This window comes from Melanaphis sacchari, unplaced genomic scaffold (genome assembly GCF_002803265.2).
Source record: "Melanaphis sacchari strain LSU unplaced genomic scaffold, SCAv2.0 Contig15_pilon_pilon, whole genome shotgun sequence".
Taxonomy (NCBI): domain Eukaryota; kingdom Metazoa; phylum Arthropoda; class Insecta; order Hemiptera; family Aphididae; genus Melanaphis; species Melanaphis sacchari.
In genome coordinates, this window is record NW_020270722.1 from 454,586 (window position 1) to 480,436 (window position 25,851).

General features: G+C 27.0%; 1 protein-coding gene across 1 annotated transcript; it reads right to left on the bottom strand.

Moving 5' to 3' along the window:
• Positions 1-756: 756 nt before the first annotated feature.
• LOC112592179 (laminin subunit beta-1) lies at positions 757-22,254 on the bottom strand. The gene is made up of 32 exons (XM_025336181.1): positions 22,052-22,254; positions 20,931-21,054; positions 14,671-14,792; positions 14,472-14,602; positions 14,228-14,396; positions 13,978-14,106; positions 9,762-9,920; positions 9,414-9,645; positions 9,141-9,329; positions 8,869-9,048; positions 7,833-8,049; positions 7,601-7,712; positions 7,360-7,521; positions 7,005-7,134; positions 6,791-6,918; positions 6,118-6,313; positions 5,419-5,562; positions 4,996-5,227; positions 4,766-4,929; positions 4,468-4,692; positions 4,167-4,360; positions 3,992-4,088; positions 3,718-3,909; positions 3,466-3,646; positions 3,214-3,395; positions 2,843-3,078; positions 2,584-2,766; positions 2,331-2,519; positions 2,103-2,266; positions 1,895-2,036; positions 1,461-1,794; positions 757-963 (listed from the first exon to the last, which is right to left on the bottom strand). The coding sequence occupies exons 2-32, from the start codon at positions 20,995-20,997 to the stop codon at positions 824-826; spliced, it is 5,322 nt and encodes a 1,773-aa protein (XP_025191966.1). The 5' UTR covers positions 20,998-21,054; positions 22,052-22,254; the 3' UTR covers positions 757-823.
• Between the last annotated feature and the right edge of the window lie 3,597 nt (positions 22,255-25,851).

Here is a 25,851-nt window from a genome sequence, read left to right on the forward strand (position 1 = left end):
TTTGACTATTTGAGATGCATACAAACATTACAGACAATACAAACCCACCTAAGTGAAATTTTAAACATCATTTTTGTCTGCTTCAGTGTATCTTTTTTTTCTTTTACAGGTACTTTAAGCTGGATCCGAGTTTCGGAGTACAATACTATGAATTCAGAATACTACTGTGTGTCTGCGTAACTTAACACACCGACTTAAAAGTAACGTATTTAAGTATATTGTATTGTGTAATAAGAAGTCAATTAGATAGATAAGAATAAATGTATTATACGTAAACTAAAGTCTAAAATAGTGTACTAGTGTATGTACTTGGATTTTTACACAGAAAACTATATTTTAATATTTAAAATGTTGGATTATCATAGATAGGTAGTTAATATAGATATATAGATAATAACTTATAATTATTATTAGTGATAAATTCAGAAAAGAAATATTGTGTTGATTACATAATTTCTTATTAAGACTAAACTCACAAAATGTATTTATGTTAATATAAATATTGTAATAATTATAAACAATTACAATAACAATTTTAAAATTAGATATAATCAAACATTTACATCATACTCAGTTACTGTAAATATTTTTTTCTTGTATGAAACATTATTTTCTCAGTCAGAAACTAAGTACCTAGTTTATATTTATTTTAAATGTAATGAACACAATTATTTTATAAATATCATAATATTATCAAATATAATACAGTGTGCAAAGTACATAAATAAGTCAAATAAATAAACATGATTTAAAAAATGTAAACTATTAAAATAAATATATGACACTCAACAATTGAAATAAAGTATTATTGCAATTATTTTTATTAATTATTGCACGTCCGATAATGATCGGCTTGCGAACTGATTTTATCTAAATTTTCTGACATCATACTATATAATTCATCTACATCTTTAGTAAGTTTTGAAATTGATTCTTCTTGATTAATAAGTATTTGTTCGGCATCTAAAAAAATAAAACAAATTTTTTATTTTTTACAATATAAATTATAATATGTTATAGGTACTATTAATGAACATATTAAAATTTTTATGAAATTTTAAATATTATTAAGTGTTGTGGTACCTATTATGTAATTTCATAAAATGTATATGGTAAAAAGAATACTTGAAATAAATAGGTATCAAAAATAATCAAAATGCTTGTTGTGTCATACAAATCTAATTTTTCATACTTAAAATCTTTGAAACCAATTAAACAAATAATTTTTATCCAATTATGTCTATGTTTTACTCATATATAGTGCCTATAATATGTTTAAAAATATTTGTGAGTTAGTATAGTATGCTAGAAATAGGCTTTTTTAATTTATAAATGATCACACTTAAATAAGTTTAGTTTTTATTTTTAATACAGCTTTAATCAACATTGCCTATCTATTTGTATTTTTAATTGTAGAAAACTTTATTTTTGTTAGATTATTGATAACTTAATTTTCTTACCTCCTAGTTCTCTTAATTTCAAAGTAGTATTGGCTGACAGTTGACTAGCTTTTTCCAATAAAAATTGTGAATTATTTTTTGTAGTCTTTGCAATTTGTGCACGGGTGTCTAATTTGTTATTAGCATCATTATATAAAGCTAATAGTTGTGATGCTTTCTTTTCAGTATCTTCTACTTCTTGTATCAAAGTGCTCGCTTCTGACTTGACTTCATTAGTGTCCCTAACATTTTTTAAAAACCCAGTTTGTAGCGTTTTCAATTTACTTTCTATAACATTGATTTCATTTAAGACTTTCTGAACATTTTCTTGGGTAACACCTGTTTCTGTTTTAACCTAAATAATACATACAAGTTGAATAAATATCACAGTATAAAATGTATCAGATAGTAATGGTAACGTTTACACATTTTAATTAAAGATATAGGTTACTAACATTTGTTATGCTATTATTTGCATCCAAAATATTCTGGTTCGTTATTAATATATCATCATCGACCTTCTTTTGTATACTTTCTGCTTCGGCTAAAGCTGTTTCAACCCGTTCAGCAACTTGAAGTATATCTTTGGCAGCCATCCTAAATTAATATAATATTAACATGCAATAAAATAAAAAAAATATTATTTTTTTATTTATAAATTACTGTTTCTTTTCAGCAACTTCATTTAGCATTTTAGCTAACGACAAATCACCAGCAGTTTCATTAATAATTATATCAATATTTTTTGGTAGAGATAATGTCTTATTTATGTCTTCAGAAAGTTGACTTAATTGTTCAGGTTTTAAGTTTATATTTAACTTCAGAACCTAGAATAAATTTACAAATCATATTTCACATGTTCAGTCATTTTTATTAAATATGATATATTACCTCATCAACTTTTGTTGCAACATCAGTAGATTGAACTCCTGAAGGATTTAAAAATTTATCATGTCTTTCAATTAAATTGTAACTTTCATTTAGAATGCTCTGAGATTGTATTTTAGCTCTCTTTGACTCTTCTGAGATTTCTTTAGTATTAGCCAATGCCAAATTTAATTCTTGATTAACTTGGGATAACTGTATACAATAAAATTGTTTAAATTAATAATATACAATTAATATTAACAATTTTTCCACTTACACCTCTATACAATTCTTCGCCTTTTGCTTCTTTATCACGTATGTGCCTTTGTGCTTCTTTAGCAAAGCTAAAAGCACGTTCTGCTTTAGTAGTAGCACCCTCTTCACATGATAAACCACCACAAAAACCACAACCCGCACCACCACAGAGCTTATCACAAGTTTCACCACCTTTATCGCAAATCTATAAAATAAATATATTATTTATATAGGTAGTTATTTTAATGTAAATTTAACATTTTTAAAAATTTAGATCTCACCTGTTGATTTAATTTAGGGATTTCTTGATTTAATTTATTCATCTCCTCGTTTAGTTTTTCCAACGTAACTTCATTATCTTTAATACCTTGATTAAAAGAATTTACATTTCGACCAAAGAACAATTCAGTTCTTTTACACTTTTGTTCAGCATCAGATAGTAATCTATCTTGTACATTCTCTTCCATTTTTAATGTTTTTGCTTTTTCATATGCTTCTTTGGTTAAATTTAAAGCACCTTAAAAAATATTTATTTTAATGTTTAATGAGAACATAATTTGTTCATTAATATAAATATAAACATAATATATTTTAAATAGGTATTAAATATTCGTGTTTAAACAATATTAACTATTAAATATTTAAATTTTACCTTCAACATTTCGTTCTTGAAGTTGTGTTGAATTATTTTTTAAGTTTTGAGCAGTTTCTTTCAAGTTGATTGCTTTTGTATTAAGGTTTCCCAATGTTAAATTAGCCAAAATAACTCTTTGCATAGTATTATCAATAGTTTTTGTAATTAAATTCAATTGATCCATAGTAGTGAGATTAATCCTGTATTCAGTTATAAAACAAACAAGCAATTATAAGTATATATTTTGAGTGTATAATTTTTGGAAAATACCTCAATTGATCAATAACATTATTTAATGTTTGAAGATCTATTGAACTTTTTGTAGTTGTTTGTAATATATTTCTTATCTCAAATATTTTTTTTTCCATATTTTCAAATTGGTTATTATAAGCACCTGTAGTTCCGGTAGCTTTTATTTGGGACGCTGATTTAAATACATTCTCCGTTTGTTCTAATTTAATAAATAAGTAAATAAGTGAATCATACATCTTTAAGTTTTTTACTTCATAAGATATATTTTACCAATGAGCTCTTTTTGTGTTTGGTCCCAGTTTTCAAAACATTCTCCACATGGACTGCAATTAGGAGCTTTACCTAAATATCCTCTCGCACAAATATCACATTTTTCTCCACCTATTCCCAACATACAATTGCAGTGCCCAGTAGTTTGATTACACTGTTGTGTAGCTGATCCTTCAGGATTACATTCACATGCTAAAATAAAAATAAAAACATTTCAAATGTTTATTTCAATAGCATTTAAATCATACCAATACATGTCTATAAAAATATTTACCATAGCATTCTTTGTTTGGATCACCCCAATAATTTGTTTGACATTGATTACATTGAGTTCCGCCAAAACCTGGTTTACATTTACATTGGCCATCAAACTAAAATATAATAATAATGTATATATATTATATAAATGTAGATGTAGGCATAATTTTATAAAAATTATTATACCATACCTGGTTACATTGTTCAGAAATAGATCCGACTGGGTCACAATTACACGGTTCACATCCATTTCCACTAGCAATTTTCCAATGATTGGGTTTACACTCGTCACAAGTCAATCCAATGACATTAGGTAAACAAGGGCATTGCCCAGTAGTAGAATTACATACTCTAGACTGTGATCCCAAAAAGTCACACACACATTCTATACATTAAATAAAACGAAATAAAATAAATTACAGTTTACAGAATTATAAATATTTTTTGTTGTATAATATTATTATTAAACTTAAATAATTATATTAACTATACCTGTACATGTCTGATGGATAGCATCACCATAAAAACCAGTTTTACATACTTCACAATTGTCTCCTTCTGTGTTGAATAGGCATTGCAAACATTTGCCACTATGAGGATCACAGTTACCTGTCTTGGTTATGTCCACGTTATTATTACAAGTGCACTGCCGGCACATGCCTCCTGGAATTTCTGGATTTCCGTAATAGTTTTCATCACACATGTTACACCTGGAACCTACGAAAAACAAAAAATTGTCAAACAATGAAATTAAACATTAGAATAAAACACATTGAATATTGACATTTACCTTTGTACCCAGTTTGACATTCACAGAAGACATCTTGTGTTTTTGAATCTAAAGCACATCGATTTGCATAGGAATGCCCAGATTCGACTGTTCCTGGACATGGACATGCTCGACATGGAATGTCTATTCCTAAACGTGGGTCACCATAATAACCCTCAATACACCTGAAAATTTTTAAATAATAATATGATCAGTATATAACGTTTATATACTTATTATATAATATATACCTATCACAGTTATTTCCTTCAGTAAAACCCTGACAACTAAGACATACTCCGGTGCGAGAGTCACATTCATCTGTATGTCCATGGCACATGCATCTTTGGCAATTTGGATAGTTCCATGAGCCTGGTTCACATTGATCACATTCTCTTCCATAAGTTTGTGTTCGGCACTTACATTGTCCGGTTGAAACATCACATAAATTGTCTAGAGCTCCAACGCTGTTACAGTCACATGCTATATAAAAATAATAAAAAATTAAAATAATTAGCAATAATTTAACACAAATAAAATATTAGACAAAGACTATATTATAAACTATTGTTTGAACTTTGCATAGACTTATTCTTAAATTTAAATTTATCGGCACAATATTTAAAATATTAATATTTGATATTAAGCATAATTTAAATTTTCAATAAAAATACCTTTGCATCCTTCTGGACCGAATCCATAAGTACCAGGAGCACAACGATTACATTTTCTTCCAACTACATTTGTTTTGCAAGAACATTTTCCACCCAATGAATCACAAATGGCACTAGTTGAGCCCGTCGGATCACATTCACATGCTAAATATAGTATCATATTTCAAATAACAATATATTTTTTTAGATTATAGTTAGTTATTTTCAGGCAAGTGAACAGAGGAAGTTGGGGGTTCAACTCATCCATTAACCGAAAATTAACAGTTGTGTAATTTATTTATATCAATCAGTAATAATTTTAATAACAGGTAGTTGACATTTAATCTGAATTAGTGTCTTCGTTAAGATATCAATGTGATAACAACAAATTACCACTTTAAATTATTTTATACATACTATAGTATTTTATATAACTTATAGATAATAAACATAATATACTGTCCTATTATTTAACTATTTATATTGTACAGAAAGTCAGAAATATTTGTTAACTCTGTGTTCAATATTTGATTGTGGTGCTTCGTATACGATATTGACGGTACAGTGCAGTTTATTCAGTTTATTGAATTATTAGTTATTATTGACGTGTATTGTGACTTAGTAATAAAAGTAATAGAATATATTATATTGTAAATTTTGTTTGAACCCCTTCCTCTGAATTTTTTTTTTTTTGTATATGTGCCTGGTTATTTTACTTACAAAATGCTCCATCCAAATAATAAAAACCAACACTATAATGATATTTTTGACAAACATCAGAATCAAGTAAATGATCTCTACGGATAGTGTAGAATGCTTCTTTGCACTTAAAACGTCTATATTCTTCAAGTCGTTGTTCATTGGCTGGCGATCCTTGGAAAAATGGCATACTTTCCACATGTGGTATTAATACAAGCTACAATTATAAAATTTAAAACTTAAAAATATCTATACTAATAAAACATCTAAAAATATATTAGCTACTAGGTGTATAATATATATTCAAAGCAAAAATAAAAACCTATTTAGTTTTATAGTAAAGTATTTTACTTTCTTAATAAGTACATTATTTTTCTTAAAGTTTATCATTGATAACCTATTTAATTAATTATAGACTGTATAATATAATAGGACTAGTAGGCACGTCTTAAGAACGATTATTTCTTAATTATTATAAATTATTTTTTGCATTTTGAAAATTATCAATCAATACTATTTTTATACCTAATTATGTAATATTTTAACGATTCTGCATAACTCATGCATAATAAGTTAAACTTTTAGTCAATACTAATATCCTATTAACCAAAGCTAAATATTTTTTCATTACAGAATTCTCTACTCGAGATCTTATGTAAACACGTGTGTAATATTTGTTTTCTAAAGTTCTTACCGAGTCAACCAGTATCGACGCGGATGGATTAATTGTTTTGTTATTGTATCTTTGGAAATTAATTTTCACTTTGTATTCTTTTTTTGCTTCTAAACATACCGGCGGCGAAGCTATAGCAAATCTAGAATCTGAAAACACATTTATAATGTATAGATCAAATAATAATTAATAGATATTGAATTACTGCAAAATTTGTTTTAAGATATTATTTTACCGTGTGATAATAAAACGCTTCTAACATCTCCAGCATTGTAATTTACTTCGTATTCCGCACAAGTGCTATTAGGTTCAATCGGTTTCATTCTTTCCAGCGTAATTCTAACATCGTCCCAATCATAAGGAATCTGTAGATTATAGAAAAGTTAATAACAATATACTTATTTAATTTATACAAAAAGTGATGTTATATAATTTGTGTAATATTTTATTGATTATTAAAATGTAGGTACATAATAATTTCATATTTTTTTACTCATATTTTCAATCTAACATACACCTGCCGTATATAGGATAGCACGAGTTTGACCATCTTCAGATACAGCAGTTATAAATTATAGAATAATACTCACTTGTGGTTCATATCTAAGGACGATTTCGTAATTTGTTGTAGCTGGTATATTCTTTAAATCAAAAACCAACTCAGCATCATCAAACACTTTCATAAACCCTGTACCTGTCCATGTATCTTCTCGGCCATCTCTATAGGGTTCTCGAATAAATACTTGACAATTCTGAAAATATCAACCATGTATAAATATATACATATATATTTATTGAAATTGAAAAAAAATACTAGAATAAAATACATACGTCTTGTCCACAGTTAGATAACTCAGCTTCGCTAACCAAAATGTCAACAGGACCAACAAAATAGTTTTGCTCTGGTACACTGCACGTACGTCCTGATAAATTGGGTCGACATCTAATTGACAAATATAAACAAATTTTAAAAACGATTTTTATATAAATTCACGAAATGTCTTTATAAGATAATGTACCTTAATCATTTTTTATTTTTATTATTATGTAAATAATGACTTACAAACATTGCCCCGTGAGAACGTCACACATATTATTGTACGCTCCACCAACATCGCAATCACATGGCTTACAGCCATCTTGGCTGTCAGACAAGCCCCAAAAGCCAGGGATACATTGATTGCAGTCTCTGCCAGCCACATACCTCTTGCATGTACATTCTCCTGTCTCCTTATTACAACCCTGATTATCCACGGTTCCTTGAGTGTTGCACGTGCACACTATTACAACAATACGCGTTATTTATTGATACATATTAATACTAATTTATAGGCACCGACGCACTGTATAGTATAAACAATTATAATAGTGTAATAAAATATTGTATTAATATGAGGCGCTTATCACCAAAACAGTTTAATCCACATAATATGATAATGTTTAGTGAATTAGTCCATTTTAACAGGTCACTATGTATTAACTATATATTAATTGGATCAAAATGAGTTAACTATATTTTAATATTAATTTCATTGCTACAGTGGCCAAACTACTATTATAGTTGAAATCTAGCTAAAATTTAAAAACAAAAATCACCATAACGAGTATTTTATAACAATTATAATTATAAAAACAAATGAAAAATGTTTAAAATATATGTATTTATAGGATAAGCTGTTTTTGTACCATGTATCCATATTTTATGGATTACTTAAACAATGTTTAAGAGTGGGGTGAATTTTAGGGGTGAACATTTACATATTTTATTTAAAATGAATCTAAATATTTTGAAAATGTCATTGTTTGCAGTAAATTATAATAAATGTAATAATGTAAGGTATATATTAAATATTATTTAATGTTTATATAGAAGTTTGATATAGGAGGTATGTATGATTTAAGAAATCCAAGATAGACATCCTAAATTATACATTAAAAGCAGTATGCACCTACAGTATCCATCTATTGTGTTATTTTGTTTTTTTTTAGTACATGGTTAAAAGATTATCATTAAAGTATTAAACTTATTGGCGAACGCGTATTCATTTATTTTAATCGAAATTAAAAATAATAAACTTTCAACGCTTCTATATAAATACCTTGGCATCCGTCTGGGTTTGACTCGCTGAAGTTCCAAAATCCGTTTTTACACATATCACACCGTCTACCTTCAACGTTAGGTTTGCAGTGACATCGGCCAGACTCTAACCCGTTGACAAGATCAGTCTTGGAATCACATATTCCGTCATCCAAAGAACCACCAGGATCACAATCGCACGCTATAATTAGTTTAACATTGTCATAATATTGATTTATTTTCAAAACATATTTTTTATTTTAAAAGTTATTGTAAAACACTGATTAAACTCACGCAAGCAAACATCGTGGTCGGTGAATGGTTTCGTTGGGTCTTGATAGAAATACTGTTTGCACTGTTCGCAATTCCGGCCCATGGTGTTATCCGTGCACCCATCGCACACGCCACCACTCATCCGTCCGGTCAGCTCAAATACAGCAGCATCATGATGACAGCTAGTTGCATGATTGTTACAGTTGCAGCCTATAAAAAAAAAATTGACGCCAAGAATAGAACTAATTATTCAATTTTTTTTTTTTTTTGTTAAGACGTAAGAGACAATCTTACGTCTGCACGCGTTCGTCTGTCGACCAATGGCTGGTTTCCACGGGAAGTCGTTGAAAAAATCTTCGCAAGACTCGCAGTTTAGGCCCTTAGTGTTGTGAGTACATTCGCACTGACCGTACACCATATCCGGTTTGCTAGGCGTACCATCTTGTGGCAAGCACCTGGACGCGTGCCCGTAACACGAACAACTACCCCGTACTACCATCTCTGTGATTGCGTAGTAATACTTTTCCTGCATACGCAAATAATAAATACCATGGAAATTTTATCTTATTATACACTATACGACGAGCAGGGCCCAAAATATTATTATTATATATAATATAGGTAATAATGTTATCTACTTACCAAAATCTCATCTCGGTTGTCCAGCAAATCGTCCCCAAGCGTGTGAAGTTTGGTGAAATTAATTCTCAAATTGGTCATCTTTAACAAGTTTTGTACTTCCGGTGAATACGGATCATCATACATGTGGTGTAGATTGGGAGGCAACACTCTCAAAATCACCTATGTAAAAATAAAAAACAATAAACTCGTGTTAAGCATTGAGACATCGAACATTTGATCCAATTACCTACGTGTTTAAAAGTAAAATTAATTACAGAACTATAAAAAATGAAAAAATAAATTAATATTTTCGTGTGTGCATAAAATTTGCCCAATAAGTCTGTTATTACCACTTTATTCTTAATCCTAGTATTAATCAGTTTTATGTATGTATCCGTCACTTCAATTTCCCAGTATTCCGATAATATAAAATCATTACTATCCAAATTTTTTAAGACCACGTAAATTCTTTACAGAAATCTTCCGTTTAATGGTTTCACTTCTTACCAATAACTTAAAAAGACAGCATGTCACAGATATGAATGGCTACAACAAGGCTTAGCCTTTAGAAGCTGATGATGACTATTCAAGTTTATGTCAAATTTTACTTTCATTATAAACACTATATAAGAAATATGACTTCTATCATTATTTTAAATAAAGTATACTTAAGCGGCTAAGCTTTATTGTAGGTAAAAATATATTATCTACTGTAAATCTGTAGATACTTATAACTAGCAATCACTAATCTCATTGTTGTATTATTGTATTTTACTTTCACAGTATATCTTTTAATATCTTATTATTTTTTAATAAAAGTACAATAGGTACAGACGACTGTACGATAAATAAGTATTTTGTCCAGTCTATTATCTCAGAATCTAAATTGTATAGTTACACAATACAAATACTACAGTATTTTTTTTTATTATTAATTATTTGAGGATTTAATTAATTAATTGTATGGTTCAACTGCTTGGTTGTTTGTTATTGTAGTCTATTTATATTCTTAACATAAATAATCAAAAGTCTGAGCAAGAATCCTTAAAAAAAAAAAAAAGAATCCAAAAGACAATAACACATGATATAACCTTAATCAAATTTATCAAACTAAAAAAAATGTCGAGTAATATCTTGCAGGTCATAGATATTCAAATAAAATTACCTAATACGAGTACGGGTACGGAGTAGATAATTTTGAAGTAAATTCTAGTATTTAAAAAAAGTCTTTTGGTGTACTTTTAATAGAGTTGGTTCGTGTTGTAGATGTTATGTAACATTAAATTAGAAAGTTTCCCATGATAAAATGATCCTTGTTTATTATTTCGAGTGAGTCTTAGATTATTTAGATTTTAGAGTTACTCAGGGGCCAGGGTGTATTTATTTATATATTTATGTATTTAATTGTCTTGGCTTACGTATATTTTTAAAATGATGATAAGTGAAGTAATTTTTATGTTTTTTTTAAATTAGAAATTTTTTATTTATTTTTTTAATATTTTGCTTACCGTTTTAATTTAACAATTTAACTTGTTATTTAATAATGGCATTTTTTTTAAATTAAAAATACGAATTGTTATTATTACCAAAAATTCCACTTAAACTTATTGGCCGTAAATAAGTCGTAGATAGTTATGTTTATTTATTATCAATGTTGAATATTGAAATACAGTTTCCGTTTCCTCAACTGCACGCCATCATTCGTTATTGTAAAAATTACGTATAAGATTTTTTAACATTAAATTTGAACTTTCATAGTCGACTTACCTAAATTACTCAAAAAATGAATCGAACCATGATTTTAAAAAATATTAAGTAATATATTAGTTAGAGAACGACATAAATTTGATAAATATAAATGAATTAATACCAATACCTAATCTAATATTATACAAATAATAAAATAATATTAAACTTTATAATAATTTCTAATTGAAAATGTAATTAGAGGTAATCAATAAGTAGATTCAGTTTACACCGATTAAAAAAAAAATATATTCAATTCGATTGATCATAAGGAAGTATTTTATCAGTATCGACTATCCTGCTTTTAATTTTTCAAATGACTTAAATTTTGTTTTCCATTACTGTAATTAATACTTGTTATTTGTAGACAACCTAAACTTTATAGTTGCGGAGAACTACGAAGACTAATTGCACCTACAGTATGATCTGAATTAAAATTAATTTGGTTTATTGGACGGGGTATTTATTATAGTTTATGTGTAAATATTAACTAATTCAAACATATTTCTTTTTGACGTAATCGTTATTCACTGATAGGCTTAATACGTAATTTATAACGAGAATTGAAATCGATAAAAGACGTTTGGGTGCTTAATTATCATTGAATCTTATATATTCAATGCACTTATAAAATAAATACCATTTTCACTAAGTTGTATTAAAATTTATAATTACTTAAAATAAATTGCGAACGATTTAATGACTTACATTGCTTAAGAATGTTTTTTTTACCTTAAAATTGAATTTAAATTTGGATCAATTATTTGAAATCCAATAAGTAACTAGGGCTCATAAATTAAATTGGAAAGTGTCACGACATTTTGTTCGCATAGTATAGTACAATAAAATTAATATTCCAGTAATTTAATTTTTGAAATTGAACATCAATATAAACACAATTTTATTGATATATAAAGTGTGTATATAAAGTTTTAAATCATTATTATTTACAGTTTAAATTTATTATAAAGAATATATTTTAATACTTGTAATTTATTTTGATTTAATACCGAACTCCAAGTATAAAAAAATGTTATATGTAGTCCCACATGCATCAAACTTTTAAACTCATATAAAAGTTTAGATAATTTTGATTTATTTGCTTATCGTAAATCTAAATTAAAAACATTATACTTAAAATGTAATTTAGTAATAATGTGTACCTTAATTATACATTTTATATTACATTAGCATTCTTGCCCCATTGCAAATAATATCATATCTATATAATATTTTATACACAGATAACCTAACTTAATACAGATATTCAACTGTATATTGTAATTATTAATTTGTAATAATTTTTTGTTAAAGGCTAAGTTACAACTTTTGGGTCTATAAACCTAAAAAGTGGAAATTTGATATTGATAAGACATTTAATAATAAAAAAAGCTGACTATTACTTGTCACTAAAATAATAGAAAGTCAATGAAAATATCTATTATTTTTTAGTAATAACTTTGATTTTGTAACTTGAAATACAAATAAACCTTAAATTTCAGTTCTGACTTTCATTACTTTTATTGTCAATTGAAAATATTTTGAAAATATTAAACAAAATCAAAAATTTATGAATAATTGAGTGTTGTTAGCAGATAAAATGTATCATTAAGTTTTTAAGTTGTAAATCAAAGATAGGTTAATTAAAAATGTCTACTTCGATTTTAAATCAATAAACAATATCAATATATATTAGAACTTGTCTTAAAATAAATTCGTATCTATTAACTATCTAGGTATAATGGCGTATTTAGGCCGAGGTTCCAAAAGTTTAATTTGGTCATATGCAGTTTCACCGCGCTTTCAATTCACCAAATTTATTTTTTGAATATTTCAAGTATTCTAGCTTATCGGAATGTACAGCGAATAAACTTAAAATTATCATGCAAGTATTACAATTTTTAATGTACAATGTACCTCCAATATTTTTTGTTTTATCAATTTTAAAATAAAAATAATAGTTATTAAAAACAAGGCATTACCCTTTTCGTTGAATAGAAATTTTGCATAGACACTGGTGAATACGATACCTGTATTGACCGCGATGTCGATTTTGTAGTTATTGCCACTATGACCACGACACACTTAATTTTATTTTATTTCTATAAATCTCGAGAATTTAGCAATCAACAACTTAAGATAGTTTAGTTTACCTAGTACTAAGATCGTATCAAACGATAAATCTTTCACAGTTAAGTTTTAATTAAGAACTTAACTATGTGATGAAATATAGAAACTGACCATTTAATTTTTTTGTTTTAGGGTGCTTCATATTCTATAGGTTCAAGAGCTACCAAATTTAACTAAACTACAATCTAGGTACCTTAACTACATTAACTTATAGACTTAAATAATTTAAATAAAATATTAATCAATAACTAGGTATTTCGTGGTTATTTTTTTCGATCATTCATTTTAAAAAGCTTCCAGTTAATATTAAAACATTAATTTAAAGAACAAAAATATGTATAAATTATAATAAATAACTTACTTCACCACTTGCAGAAGGAGGTACAGAAGAATATCTCTGATCGCAAACAACTTCGGTCAAATTACGTGGTGGTTCTTTTGGAATATTAGGAAAAACAGAATTGCAATCATAGGCAAAGTATCTATATACCTAAAAAAAATATATACATAAAAATTAAAACCATACTAATTAAATGTTTTTATATTTTTCTATGCCCTATATTACGAAGAAATAGACTTTTAAATATTGTTTTCCGAGTGTTTTCACTTACCTGCCAAGTGTTTCCAAAATCGTAAGACCTCTCAACCAACATAACTGCCGGGCGAAACGTCTTGAACGTAATGATTAAATGAGTGAAATGAAATTCGGCCTCGAGATTCAATTGAATAGTGACGTTTTCCACGCCGTTTTCCGATTGCCACCATTGTGTATTTGCGCTACTAAATTTCATAAAAAGTAACAAAAAAAACTTTCATAACGTATTTCTGTATTTATATTTGTGCGCTAATTTTTACCCAGATGAATGGACAATGTTATCGATTCTGTGACTTAACGAATATTTTGCATTCGGTTGAGACGGCTGTCTTGAATCACACCAAAAACATTTTTTACGATCTTCAAGATTGTTTACAATACAGTATCTTTCCTAGAACATCATTTATTTAAGTGTTAACATTTTTTTTTATGATCTTTACGAATATAACATTTACGAACCCTTTGTTTTAAACCACAAGTTGATGATGCTAATAAGTGGTTTTCCCGACCAATCAATAGATTTCCAGTAGCCGGGTAACATGAACTTTTATCACACGATGAATAATGCGCTCCAACATTAGCTAAAAGAATCAAATAACACGGAAATTAAAATCTTGAATCTAAATAATAATAAATTTAAAATTATTTTATAAATTATCAATTTTATAACGGAACTAAATAGCTATTATCTTAGCCAATTACTTTTTTTAATATAATTTTATTAGTGAAAATGTTCAATACATCATTTCTTCGATTTTCACTTATGCACTTTATGTTAATAGGATATGAAAAATTCGAAAAGTTAGATTGATAACTTTTCTAATATAACTCAGGAAAGTACAATGGCTACATGCCTAGTTGTTATTTTTTTCATTTACATTTAACTTTTACATACCTAATCATATAAACTTACTAGTAGTATACATTGGATATAAATATTTTTTTAAATGCAATGTTTTATGATCACATAATAAAATTTTAGTATTAATAAATAAATACAACATTATATCATGTTGAGTTAATATGAGTAAAGTAAGACGAGTAATCCCTAACAACTCAACTTCTCACTATAATTTTATATTCCAACATTTATCGTTTAATTTAAAAACCACAAACATACTTTAATATTATTATTTTTTCTAAAAACATAAACGTAATTATAAGCAAATAATGTCGAATTTATTATTTTAAATGGTATTAATTAATATTTACTATTCGGGCATACGAATGAACTATTTTAAATACTTTCAAAAATACTACGATAATAACGTTTAATATTATTAATTTTAAGTTTTTAACTTTATTTTCAAGGAATTCATATATGCATTCGATTTCAGAAATATACAAAAACGTTAAGAAAAGTCTTAACAAAGAGTAAATGTAATGATTCAAAGATATTTTATAACATTTTTAATGAAGATTTTAATTTATGCAATGCCTTAAACTGCTACATGTAAATTGATATACATTTATTATTACGAAATCACCCAATTAATTTAAATATTAAGCATATGGTTTTGTAATTTTTACTTCCAGTAATAATAACTATACCTATATAATAAAATAAAATGTATAAATAAAAATTATCGAAGTGTCATCGCTGTATGATTCTTTCCCCACGTATGCAAGTCACTTTAAGTTTATTTGTTATGCTTATTGTACCAACATTTGTACAGTTTAAAAAATGTCTTTAGATAAAAATTTAAAAAAATTAAAAAATAACTTAAATAGATATAAATTTATGAACATAAACACCAACAATTATTACGTTAGAACTTTTTAGGTTATATTTAAAAAATTTCCGCCACAATATTTAAACATTTTTAGAACAATTTTCAAAAATCTTAAGAGTATTTAATTTGTGACAGAAAAATATTATTACAAAGTTTTATATAACTTCAATAAACAATTAGATATAGATATCAAACTTTTTAAAAATAATTTTTTCAAAGGAAAAATACTCAAGTAAAGTTAGTATTTAGTACAAAAATATTCTGAAATAAATGTTATTTTAAGTTGTAATTAAATGTAAAAAATTATTCTAAAAACTTCAAATTATTTATTCCTAGGTTTATTTTAATATTTTGTAACTAAAATAGATTTTTTATAATTTTGAGTATATTGAGCACCTATACGTACAATATATATATGTATTTTAAATCTAAATTATAAGTAATTTAGTTTATAAAAATACATAATTTGACGATTAGCAGCGTTGTAATTTGTAAAATATTTACTATTTAAAATAATTAGGTAATACTCTAATATTTTTTCAAACATTTTAAATACTTTTTATTAATAATAATATTCAAAAAATATATATAATTGGTTTGATTATAATATGTAATATTTTTAAATAAATCATATTAATACAATTATTTGTTGAAAATATACAGACTCTGTTTTAGTAACTAAAAATTTTAAGGAATTATATCACTTATTTATTTTGGCATAAAAAATATCAAATTAAAACAGTCATTTTGCATTCAACTGAAATTTATAAAACAAATATAAGTATAGATATTAAAAGTTTATGGAATCACTAAAGTAGAAGTTTTATTTTTTTCAATTAATATTAAATACCTATATTTAAGTTCACCTAACAAATTCTTTATCATCTACTTAATAAAAGTAGGTAAAAAATCAAAATTCATACCAAAAAACTATCTTTTAAATATAAAATATCAAATTAAAAAAAAAAAAACAAACAAGGAACGTCAATTTATTCAGAAAAATATTATATTTGTTGGTTGAAATACCAAACTATTCATCGTATAATTAATAGGTATGTAGGTACCTGCATACAATTTTATCATAACAGTAGCCGATTCATTTTAATTTATTTTGCTTTTAATCTACGTACCTTTACATTATAACATAACTGATACATAAAATATGTACTATGAATTATGATAAATGGATATCTACTGTATATTGTATAATCAATGGTTATAATATTATATTATGTGATTATACATGTACAATTCGGTTTTACAAATAATATATTATGATCAATGGAAAATATTCTGAAACACGTTTCATCGAAAGATGACAGAGGTTATCAAAATATTGTACAGGCTAACTGCCACGCACCATACGCATACGCTACACAGTCCAATGCCGTTCGGTATAGTTGGGTGGTCGGCTGGCGAAATCTAATCAATTCGCGGAAGTCCATGATGCGTTATCACCGAATTCATTATAGACATAGGATGTACGGTACAATATTAATTATATACATTGTGTGTGTGTGTGTGTCAGCATGATCTGTTGAAGGGGATGTTAAAAGTAAAGTTTAAAATTACATTATCTATACGACTATACAATAAAGGAAAAACAAAAAAGGAAAAAAATAGATATGCTATGTTACTGCTTTCACGTTATTCTCCTACATGGATAATTTTCGTCAGTCTAGTTTTTTCCTAATTGACTTAATTTACATATTACCATATATTTATCATATACCTACCTAACCTATATTTAAAGTGTTTATCAACATTTTATGAATTACGCAAATTACAAATTACTATAACGAAATTCATTTTCAATAACGCAACTATAATTCTAATATAATTAATTAAAATCAATACAATCATAAAGAAATGAATCTAAAAAAATAATTCCTCTAAAATAGCGTGTAATTTTTACTATTTTTTAAAATTAATATTTAATATTTTAAATATTGGGTTCGAAAATCAATTAAATGTATTCTAAAAAGAATTTATGCAGTAAACATTTTATAATCATTCAAAAACGTTATTTACTGCGTTCAGCTATAACAAATAGTTAAAATTTATAATGATTTCTTAGATTTGATCGAATATTTTCGTTTCAGATAAAAAGTGTAACAAGTATTGATTTATATTACTAAATCGGTGTTTATAATATGGAATTTAATAATTGAAATTAAGAATTCTATAAGTTTCATACAAATGTTTAATCTTATATTTATAAATTTGAAAGTAAGTAAAAAGTATTGTAGGTACTTTAAAAAAATCATTTTGTAAATATTTTTAAATTCTTTAAGAAAATTAAAATGATTATTAAACTATTCATAAATTGGATGCAAAATCGTTATGTATTTATATATATCATTGTCAAGGAAAAGTACTTGTAAATTATACATCAAACATAATAAACATATACAGTATAGAACCTCGATTATTCGGGGTAAAGGAGGGAAGGGGTCACACAGATAAATGAAAACCATGGTTGATAGAGACTTTTTATAATAATGCATTTTTGAAATATTGTATAATAATATATAATGAATTAAAAATACAATAGTAATATAAATTATGTATCAGAGTTTTAAAAATGAAATTATTATTTTTTGTTTTTTTTTTTGGTTTGAAATAATTTTTTAACTTCGCTTATTATTTTTTTATAAACCAATAACGTCATGAAAATTAACATTTTTAAATTTTCGGAAGAATGAGCACGGTTAATAGAGATTGTATATTATATTAAGTTTATGTTACGATATTTTGACAGATTTTTAGATGTAATTGATGCAGATCTTTTATTTGAGATGTTTCAAAAAGAATTAAGTAAATCTGATAAATAAATATAGAAATGTTTAAATCGATAGTGTATCGATTAAATTATATATATTTAGGTATACTACTTTATTGATAATAATATAAAAAATAATAAAGTATAATATTTATTTTATAAAAAAATATAATAATAAATTAATTGAATGATTAATAGTTTATAGTTTCCCTTGTAACAATAATCTCGTTAAAATATTTAAGTATATTATATAATGGTTTTAAATTTTAATTTCGAGCATTCAATTTAAGCATCTATAAAAATAGATCGTAAAAAATATTCTATAATAGTAATAATAATTCAATCACACAAAATAATATCGTTTAAAATATTAACACTATATATCTACATTAACGGATGACTAGAATTTTGTCGGTAGTTCATTAAAAAATTTATATTCAGATAAATCTTTCAAAAATGTGTATGTGTGAACGAGAGAAAGAAAGTGAGTGAGTGAGATAAATCACTATACGTTAAATACGTCTGTAGCGTGTAATAACCTATTGTTGTTAATGTTTTACTCCGACCGGAAACTTGGTGATAACATTAAAATATATAAATATTCAGATAATACATCCACACACTATTCGTTTAGAGGAAATAGATCTATTGAATGGATGTATATATATATACACATATATTTGAATATAAGTATTATCAATATCGTTTGTCGTGTGAATGATAGATAATATTACAGTAATATAGTTCACTGTTTATATGTGGCTTTATAAAACTCTTGCATATTAGATCGACAATGATATTACTTATTTTACAATATTATTAATGAAATAAATTTTAAGTCATTCAACTGTCAAAAATGTATAAATATTATTTTGATGGTTGACTAAAAAAAGGTACCTATAAATGGTATAATATCGTTTAATGTCTAATGTTTTGTTACATAATGAGATAAAGTTCCGGTCGAGGTTTTTTGATGAATGATGGTTATAATCAGTAACATACCGTATGGTTAAAATTGTTTTTATAGAAATATCTTGTTATAAACACCAAATTAAAGTAAATAAAAAAACACTGAAAAAATATATCATTACCTACATATGAAAACATTGAAACCGTACTTTAATAATTAACAAAATATTTTTTTGTTTTCTATGTATAAAAAGGATAAATTGTTTTTATTTTAGTAGACTGACAATCAAATATGTTTTTTATGATATAAAAGAAAAATAATATTCATAAATGCTTAAGGTTAGTTATTAATAGGTATATGGTTTAGATAAAATCGACAAAAATGGATAAATGAGTTATATGCTTATTAAGAACATTGATATACATCTCCAATTCGCACGCAAAGTTAATGTACACTGTGCAGATAATATTTTATCAGTATTTTATTTCCATGCATAGGTACTCTGATACGTAAAATATGTTTTATTTAAAATAAAAATGTATACGTCTTGTACAATATTGTATTGTTTATAAATTAAATTAAATTTTATTACATATTTAAAATAGAAAAGATATTTTATTTATAGAATTTTGTGATTGTTTGAAAATAAATCGATTCGTAAACTTTATGAATTGTTTTCACATGTAAGTACTAAGGGAGAACAGTTTGAATGATTATTGTACTCTACGCCTCAGTATAATGTTCAGTTACATTTTATTGTGCCAGAATAAGTTATACCATGTATTATATTAAGAATTGAATATCGGAGTTCAAAATTAAAATACTTTTAACTTTTAAGCATCGCTCGTAAATGTATTATTTAATATAATGTATCTCCCTACAAGCTACTAATGCAAATCGCTCATATACAATCTAAGTGTGCTGCTGTGAATATGCAAAGGAATTTCAAATGATACCTAAAATCTGTAAACACGATTAAAGATAATTTGTTTGTAAGAAATAGGTATCTCGTGTTAAAAATTGCGATTATATTATGTCTATAGAAGTGTTCAGTACGAACATATTCATAATAATCGCAAATGATTAAACAACGTTTCCCCGTGAATACCGCGATATTTTACACTTTTGTCTTAAAATAATAATTGCATTATACACGCGCGGGTTAAAGCAAGCAGCATAAGTCTTAGAGAAACGGGAAATGAACGACTGTCTGTCTTATATTATATTATACAGGTACGGGCGATGATGATAATAATAATATAAAATATTATAATATTATATTATGCTGTCTTACCCGATGAGATGAGCAACAGCAGAGTCGGAATGACGGTCCACGATGTTTTCGTCGTGTCGATCAGCATTTTTTTTTCTTTTTTTCTCTCTTTAACGACTTACACGCACCGCAGTTGGCAAGTCATCTGAAACACATACAATCATACAATCACACAAACATACTTGCGGCGCACTCGCATACACGCACGCACATATACACACTGCATATGCACATGCACACACACACACGTTGATCTCGCGTTCATAGATACCCAAATAGTTTGGACGAGGGACCGAAACCAAAAAAAAAAAATATGTAAAATGTGTGCACCACATGTGTCGGGCACGACTAGCACACGTGTGTATCGGGTGATGGCCATTCATTTAAACGCGGATTCTGTTTTTGTACAATACTAAGACGGTATACTAAACATTACAATAATAAAGATCGAGTCCGTGTTTAAACACAAAATCCGTCAACATTTTAAACAGATTATTATTTTTTGAGGAGACTCGTGCATAGGTACCATTTATCGTTGTACGAGAGATTAAGTTTAAGCTCTCTAACACGATATATTGTCCGCACGACATACCTAAGTATAATGTGTACGGTACCTAATCGACTTTCCAAAAACGGACTAGACGTTTTTAAATCGTTTTTAAAAACCCAACCAGTATACGGTTCTGTTTAGATTATACGTCATCTCGTCCGATGTTACCGCCTATAAAATATATTATTTATTTTACGGTCGGCCGGAACAGTGTATGATATTATATAACATTACAGGGATCACAAATTAATATTTTTGAAGGACCACATTAGGAATCTGAATATTTTTCGCGGACCATTAAAATTCTATAAGCACATGTTTTTAACACATAATAGGTACCTATTATAATTTTAAAATTGGATTTAAAGAATCGTTATTTTTTTATGTATTTATAAATATAATATTATGTTGTTTATTCATTGTCTGCGGGCCGCCATTCGGTGACCCCTGTCGTATTAAATCATTAAGACAATATCATAGGAAATAATAAAGGAATGCATAACGGTATGCGCGTGTATATATATAGTAATGATCTCTCGGCGGGAATATAGATCACAACGACGTGGAATATCGATATCGGTATGACACTTACCTGCAAGTGGACTGGAAGGCTCGCGATCGTTGTCGTCAACAACGCATGTCCGACGACGGATTGCGCGCGCGGCGTCCCGATTGCGCGGATAATATTGTATTGGATCGCGACGACGCGCAATACTGTGTGCTGGCGCTGGTGCTGCTGTCACTGGTGGCTGCGAGCTGAGATGCTGCGAGTGCACTGTCGATGCGGCGGCGTCGGCGGACAGACTGCTAAAAATAAAACCGGTTGGGTCCGCCAGTGCGGCGACTGCTGCTCCGGCGGCGGCGGCGGCGGCATTGGTGGGGGAGTACGCCGCCGCATGCCTCTGCGCGTGCGTGCGCGTGTGAGCGTGTCCGCGATCGCTCGCTCTCGGATGCTGCGGCGGCGCTCGTAAACGGATTTTATGTTTTTGGGGGATGATGAACTCGCAACCGAGACAGACGTGTTAATCCCACCTACCGCACACACGAGCGTATCTGCACGTGTTCGTTCACTTTGTACCCTTATGAAATATGTGTGGACCATGTCAGGCCCTTTATTCCTTTCCTTTAATTTACTGTAGGCGGCGGCAAAAGTAATCGCTTTGTTGCGCATTATTTGGCCTCCTCCATAAGTAAGACCCCGGGCCGGCCTCCTCTGTATGCCATATAGATACGGATTATAATATGTATATTAAATATTAATATACTGCAGGAAAAATACGGAATTGGTTCCCAAAGAAAAATACCATCATGTACGACTGTTCGAAATCGATCACGAATAATTCACTGAGATTCACTGAAATTCAATGATAAATCATTACATACAATAAACGATCATAAATGAAGATTGTCTGATGTCAGTCTATTTTATTACTAAGACGTATATTTTATTGCATATTTATGTTGCTATTAAAACTATTTATTTAACTATTAGTAATACGGTAAGTTAAATTAATTTTTGCCGAAAAAGTTATAACATTTATTATTTATATTTAATTATTTTATAAATTATAATATTAAGTACTTATATATTTCTAAGTATATAACATATTATATTATTAATTTTCGACTTACCGTTAAAGAGTAAGATAAGATTCATGGTATAAATAGGAAAATGTATAAAATTAATCTAAATATTTTGAAAATTTCATTATGAAATTTTGTATGTTATAAAATATAATAGTATAGGTACGTTAAAGTTTCTAATTTTCTCTAATAATATTGTTGTAATTTCGTTCAAATTTAAACTTTTTAAAAAAGTTATGATTTTATATTTTTTAGTTTTTTGGCCTCAGTATAAAATACGTATTATCAATTTCGTCTTAAAATTTAAAATGTTTGGTATAAATGTAAAAAGTATTATGAATATTAAATTACAAAATAATTTGCAAATTATCAAGATTTTATCAAACATTATGCCTATATTAATCCTACTTAATGACCTATGACAAAATAATATGCAGTTAGGCCTAGTGTAAGGAGGTTCATTCTTTAATCTAGTTTAATATTCACGTTAAAATAGTACATTTATTTTTACACATCAAACAGCATAATATAGAATATAATATAATAAAGCATTAGCAATATATACAATAAGAAGTTTGACGTTGAATACTTTGTATTGTTAATTAATATAGGTAGTTAATTTATTGAGTTTTTGATACTCGTTAGCTGACGTCAGTGTCTTCTACAAATTTATCCTATTCTACCATAGACTGTAGCTTAAACTATATGCTCAGAAATTAAAAACGTATTGTTGATAATATAAATTTTACAGTACTTACATTTTTATTGTGTACCTACCTACACTTCATAGACTGCATTCCTAATTGAAAGTAGCATTTATTAAACATTTTTTTTATTCAGTAAGCAATATTTACTACATATGTATTGATACATTAGGCTATCGAAGCTAAGTTAATTCATATAACTATCAATTATTAATTTATCTTTTACCATGTTTAGGGACGGATTGGGCCAAAAATTAACAGGAGAAAAATAATTTGATCATACATATGTGAAAAATACAATAACGATGAAAAACCTTTATTATTAAAATAAAATATATTCAACATTTAATATAGATATTAATATACACATTATATATATAACGTATATATAGGTGTACCTACACATTTTAATATACTACCTATATTAAAATTAACTTATAATATCACTTTTTTTTTCTCACATTATTCGGTTTTTTTTCATGACATCACATTTTGCCTATAATATTTTAGTTTTATTTAAAGTAAGCAAATAAAATAAAACATAGGGACTACGTTACATTACAACATTTTTTTTTGCTGTCTGTAATAAGTGTGGGTGAGCATCAGCACCTGTGTGCGGTGCCGTTGTTATTAGTTATTATGAGTATAAAAAAAAATAATTATAGCTTATAAATAAATCATTTAAATTATTATGTATAAATAAATTATTCCGTATAATTGTACAAATTTTCTAGACGAAATATAAAATAGCTTATCAAAAATACACTTGATTACTTCATAATACTATTAAATTATCGATTTAATAATCAATAATTACTTATTATACTTAAAGTCACACGAGCAGATAATCTATATACTTATTTATGCCATATAGCTATATAATATTACATTCTTTGCCATTTAATCTGTTACTGTAACAAGCTACCGAGATTTATTCCAGTGTCCCGCCAGGCCAGTCCACCTCTGACCATATTACGAGTTCCAAGTGTTCTGGATCTTACGATTCTCACGTTTTCCCAACACAATTACGTATGTAGTTTGAGTATTATTTAGCAGTAACGTGCTATGCAATTTCATCGTGAAGCATTCGTAAAACGAACGCGTACATCGAGATGAATAATATGATACCTATTCATAATCGTCTAGGCACGAAGAAACGTTTAGGAATTGCCACACGTTTATAAAAACCATACGGTTGATAGACGATAGTAAAGGTACGTTTACGTTTACCTACTTAGCGTTTAACAAGTAACAACAATCGGTCAAGAAGTTGGTTTTAGTAGTTTTCTTACACAACATTAAAATCGTTTCGTCGAAATATTATATTTTCGCGTGAAGGAACTAAATCACAATAAGTTAATTGAATACCTATATTATATCTTATAGTCAATACCCCGTAAAACTGTACTTATATTGTGTAATTTTTATAGTTGAATTGGTAATTTTATTATATATTTGTTTTGATTATGTTTTTAGTTTTTAGACCTAATACATTGATAATTTCTTCCTGTGGATCTATAGTTTTAATATTCAAATTTCTAGTGCTCAAGTATAAGGAATTGAAATAATTTTAGTTCCTAATACTGTAATAGAATACTGGTAACTGTTTTTTTTGTATAGTAGGTGTTAAGTGTATCTTTCTCCATTATAATACATGTGGAAAATTAAAATTTAATGATAAATAATAATTATATACAAATAATGAGTCAGCCTTTATTACTGAGTTTATTTCATCATATTTTTATATCGCTATTAAAACAACTTATTTTACTATAGATTGAATTAATTTTTTCTTAAAACATAGAATTTATTTTATTATAATAAATATATATATATATATATATATATATATATAATGTGTTTAAACTTGTGTGACAATTTTAAGCTTTTAAAACGACACATTTATATTAATATTATCTATATAAAAAAAAAAATAATAATAATAATAACTAAAATAATTTGAAAATTTTAGTTGTTTATTCACAGTCTAAAACCTCGAAAATTTTTGAAATTTTTACCATTGTATATAAAATGCTAAATACCTATAAACATTTTTTATAAATTTCAAGTAACTACGGTTATTCGACATTCCTTATTTTGCAGT

Excerpts from the sequence above, each read along its gene's own strand:
- LOC112592179 (XM_025336181.1), bottom strand. The coding sequence starts at position 20,997 with ATGCTGATCGACACGACGAAAACATCGTGGACCGTCATTCCGACTCTG. Across the intron at positions 7,713-7,832 it reads GTTCTCACGGGGCAATGTTT|ATGTCGACCCAATTTATCAG; the intron begins GTAAGTCATTAT and ends TTTGTCAATTAG. Across the intron at positions 6,919-7,004 it reads AAGCGTTTTATTATCACACG|ATTCTAGATTTGCTATAGCT; the intron begins GTAAAATAATAT and ends ATGTGTTTTCAG.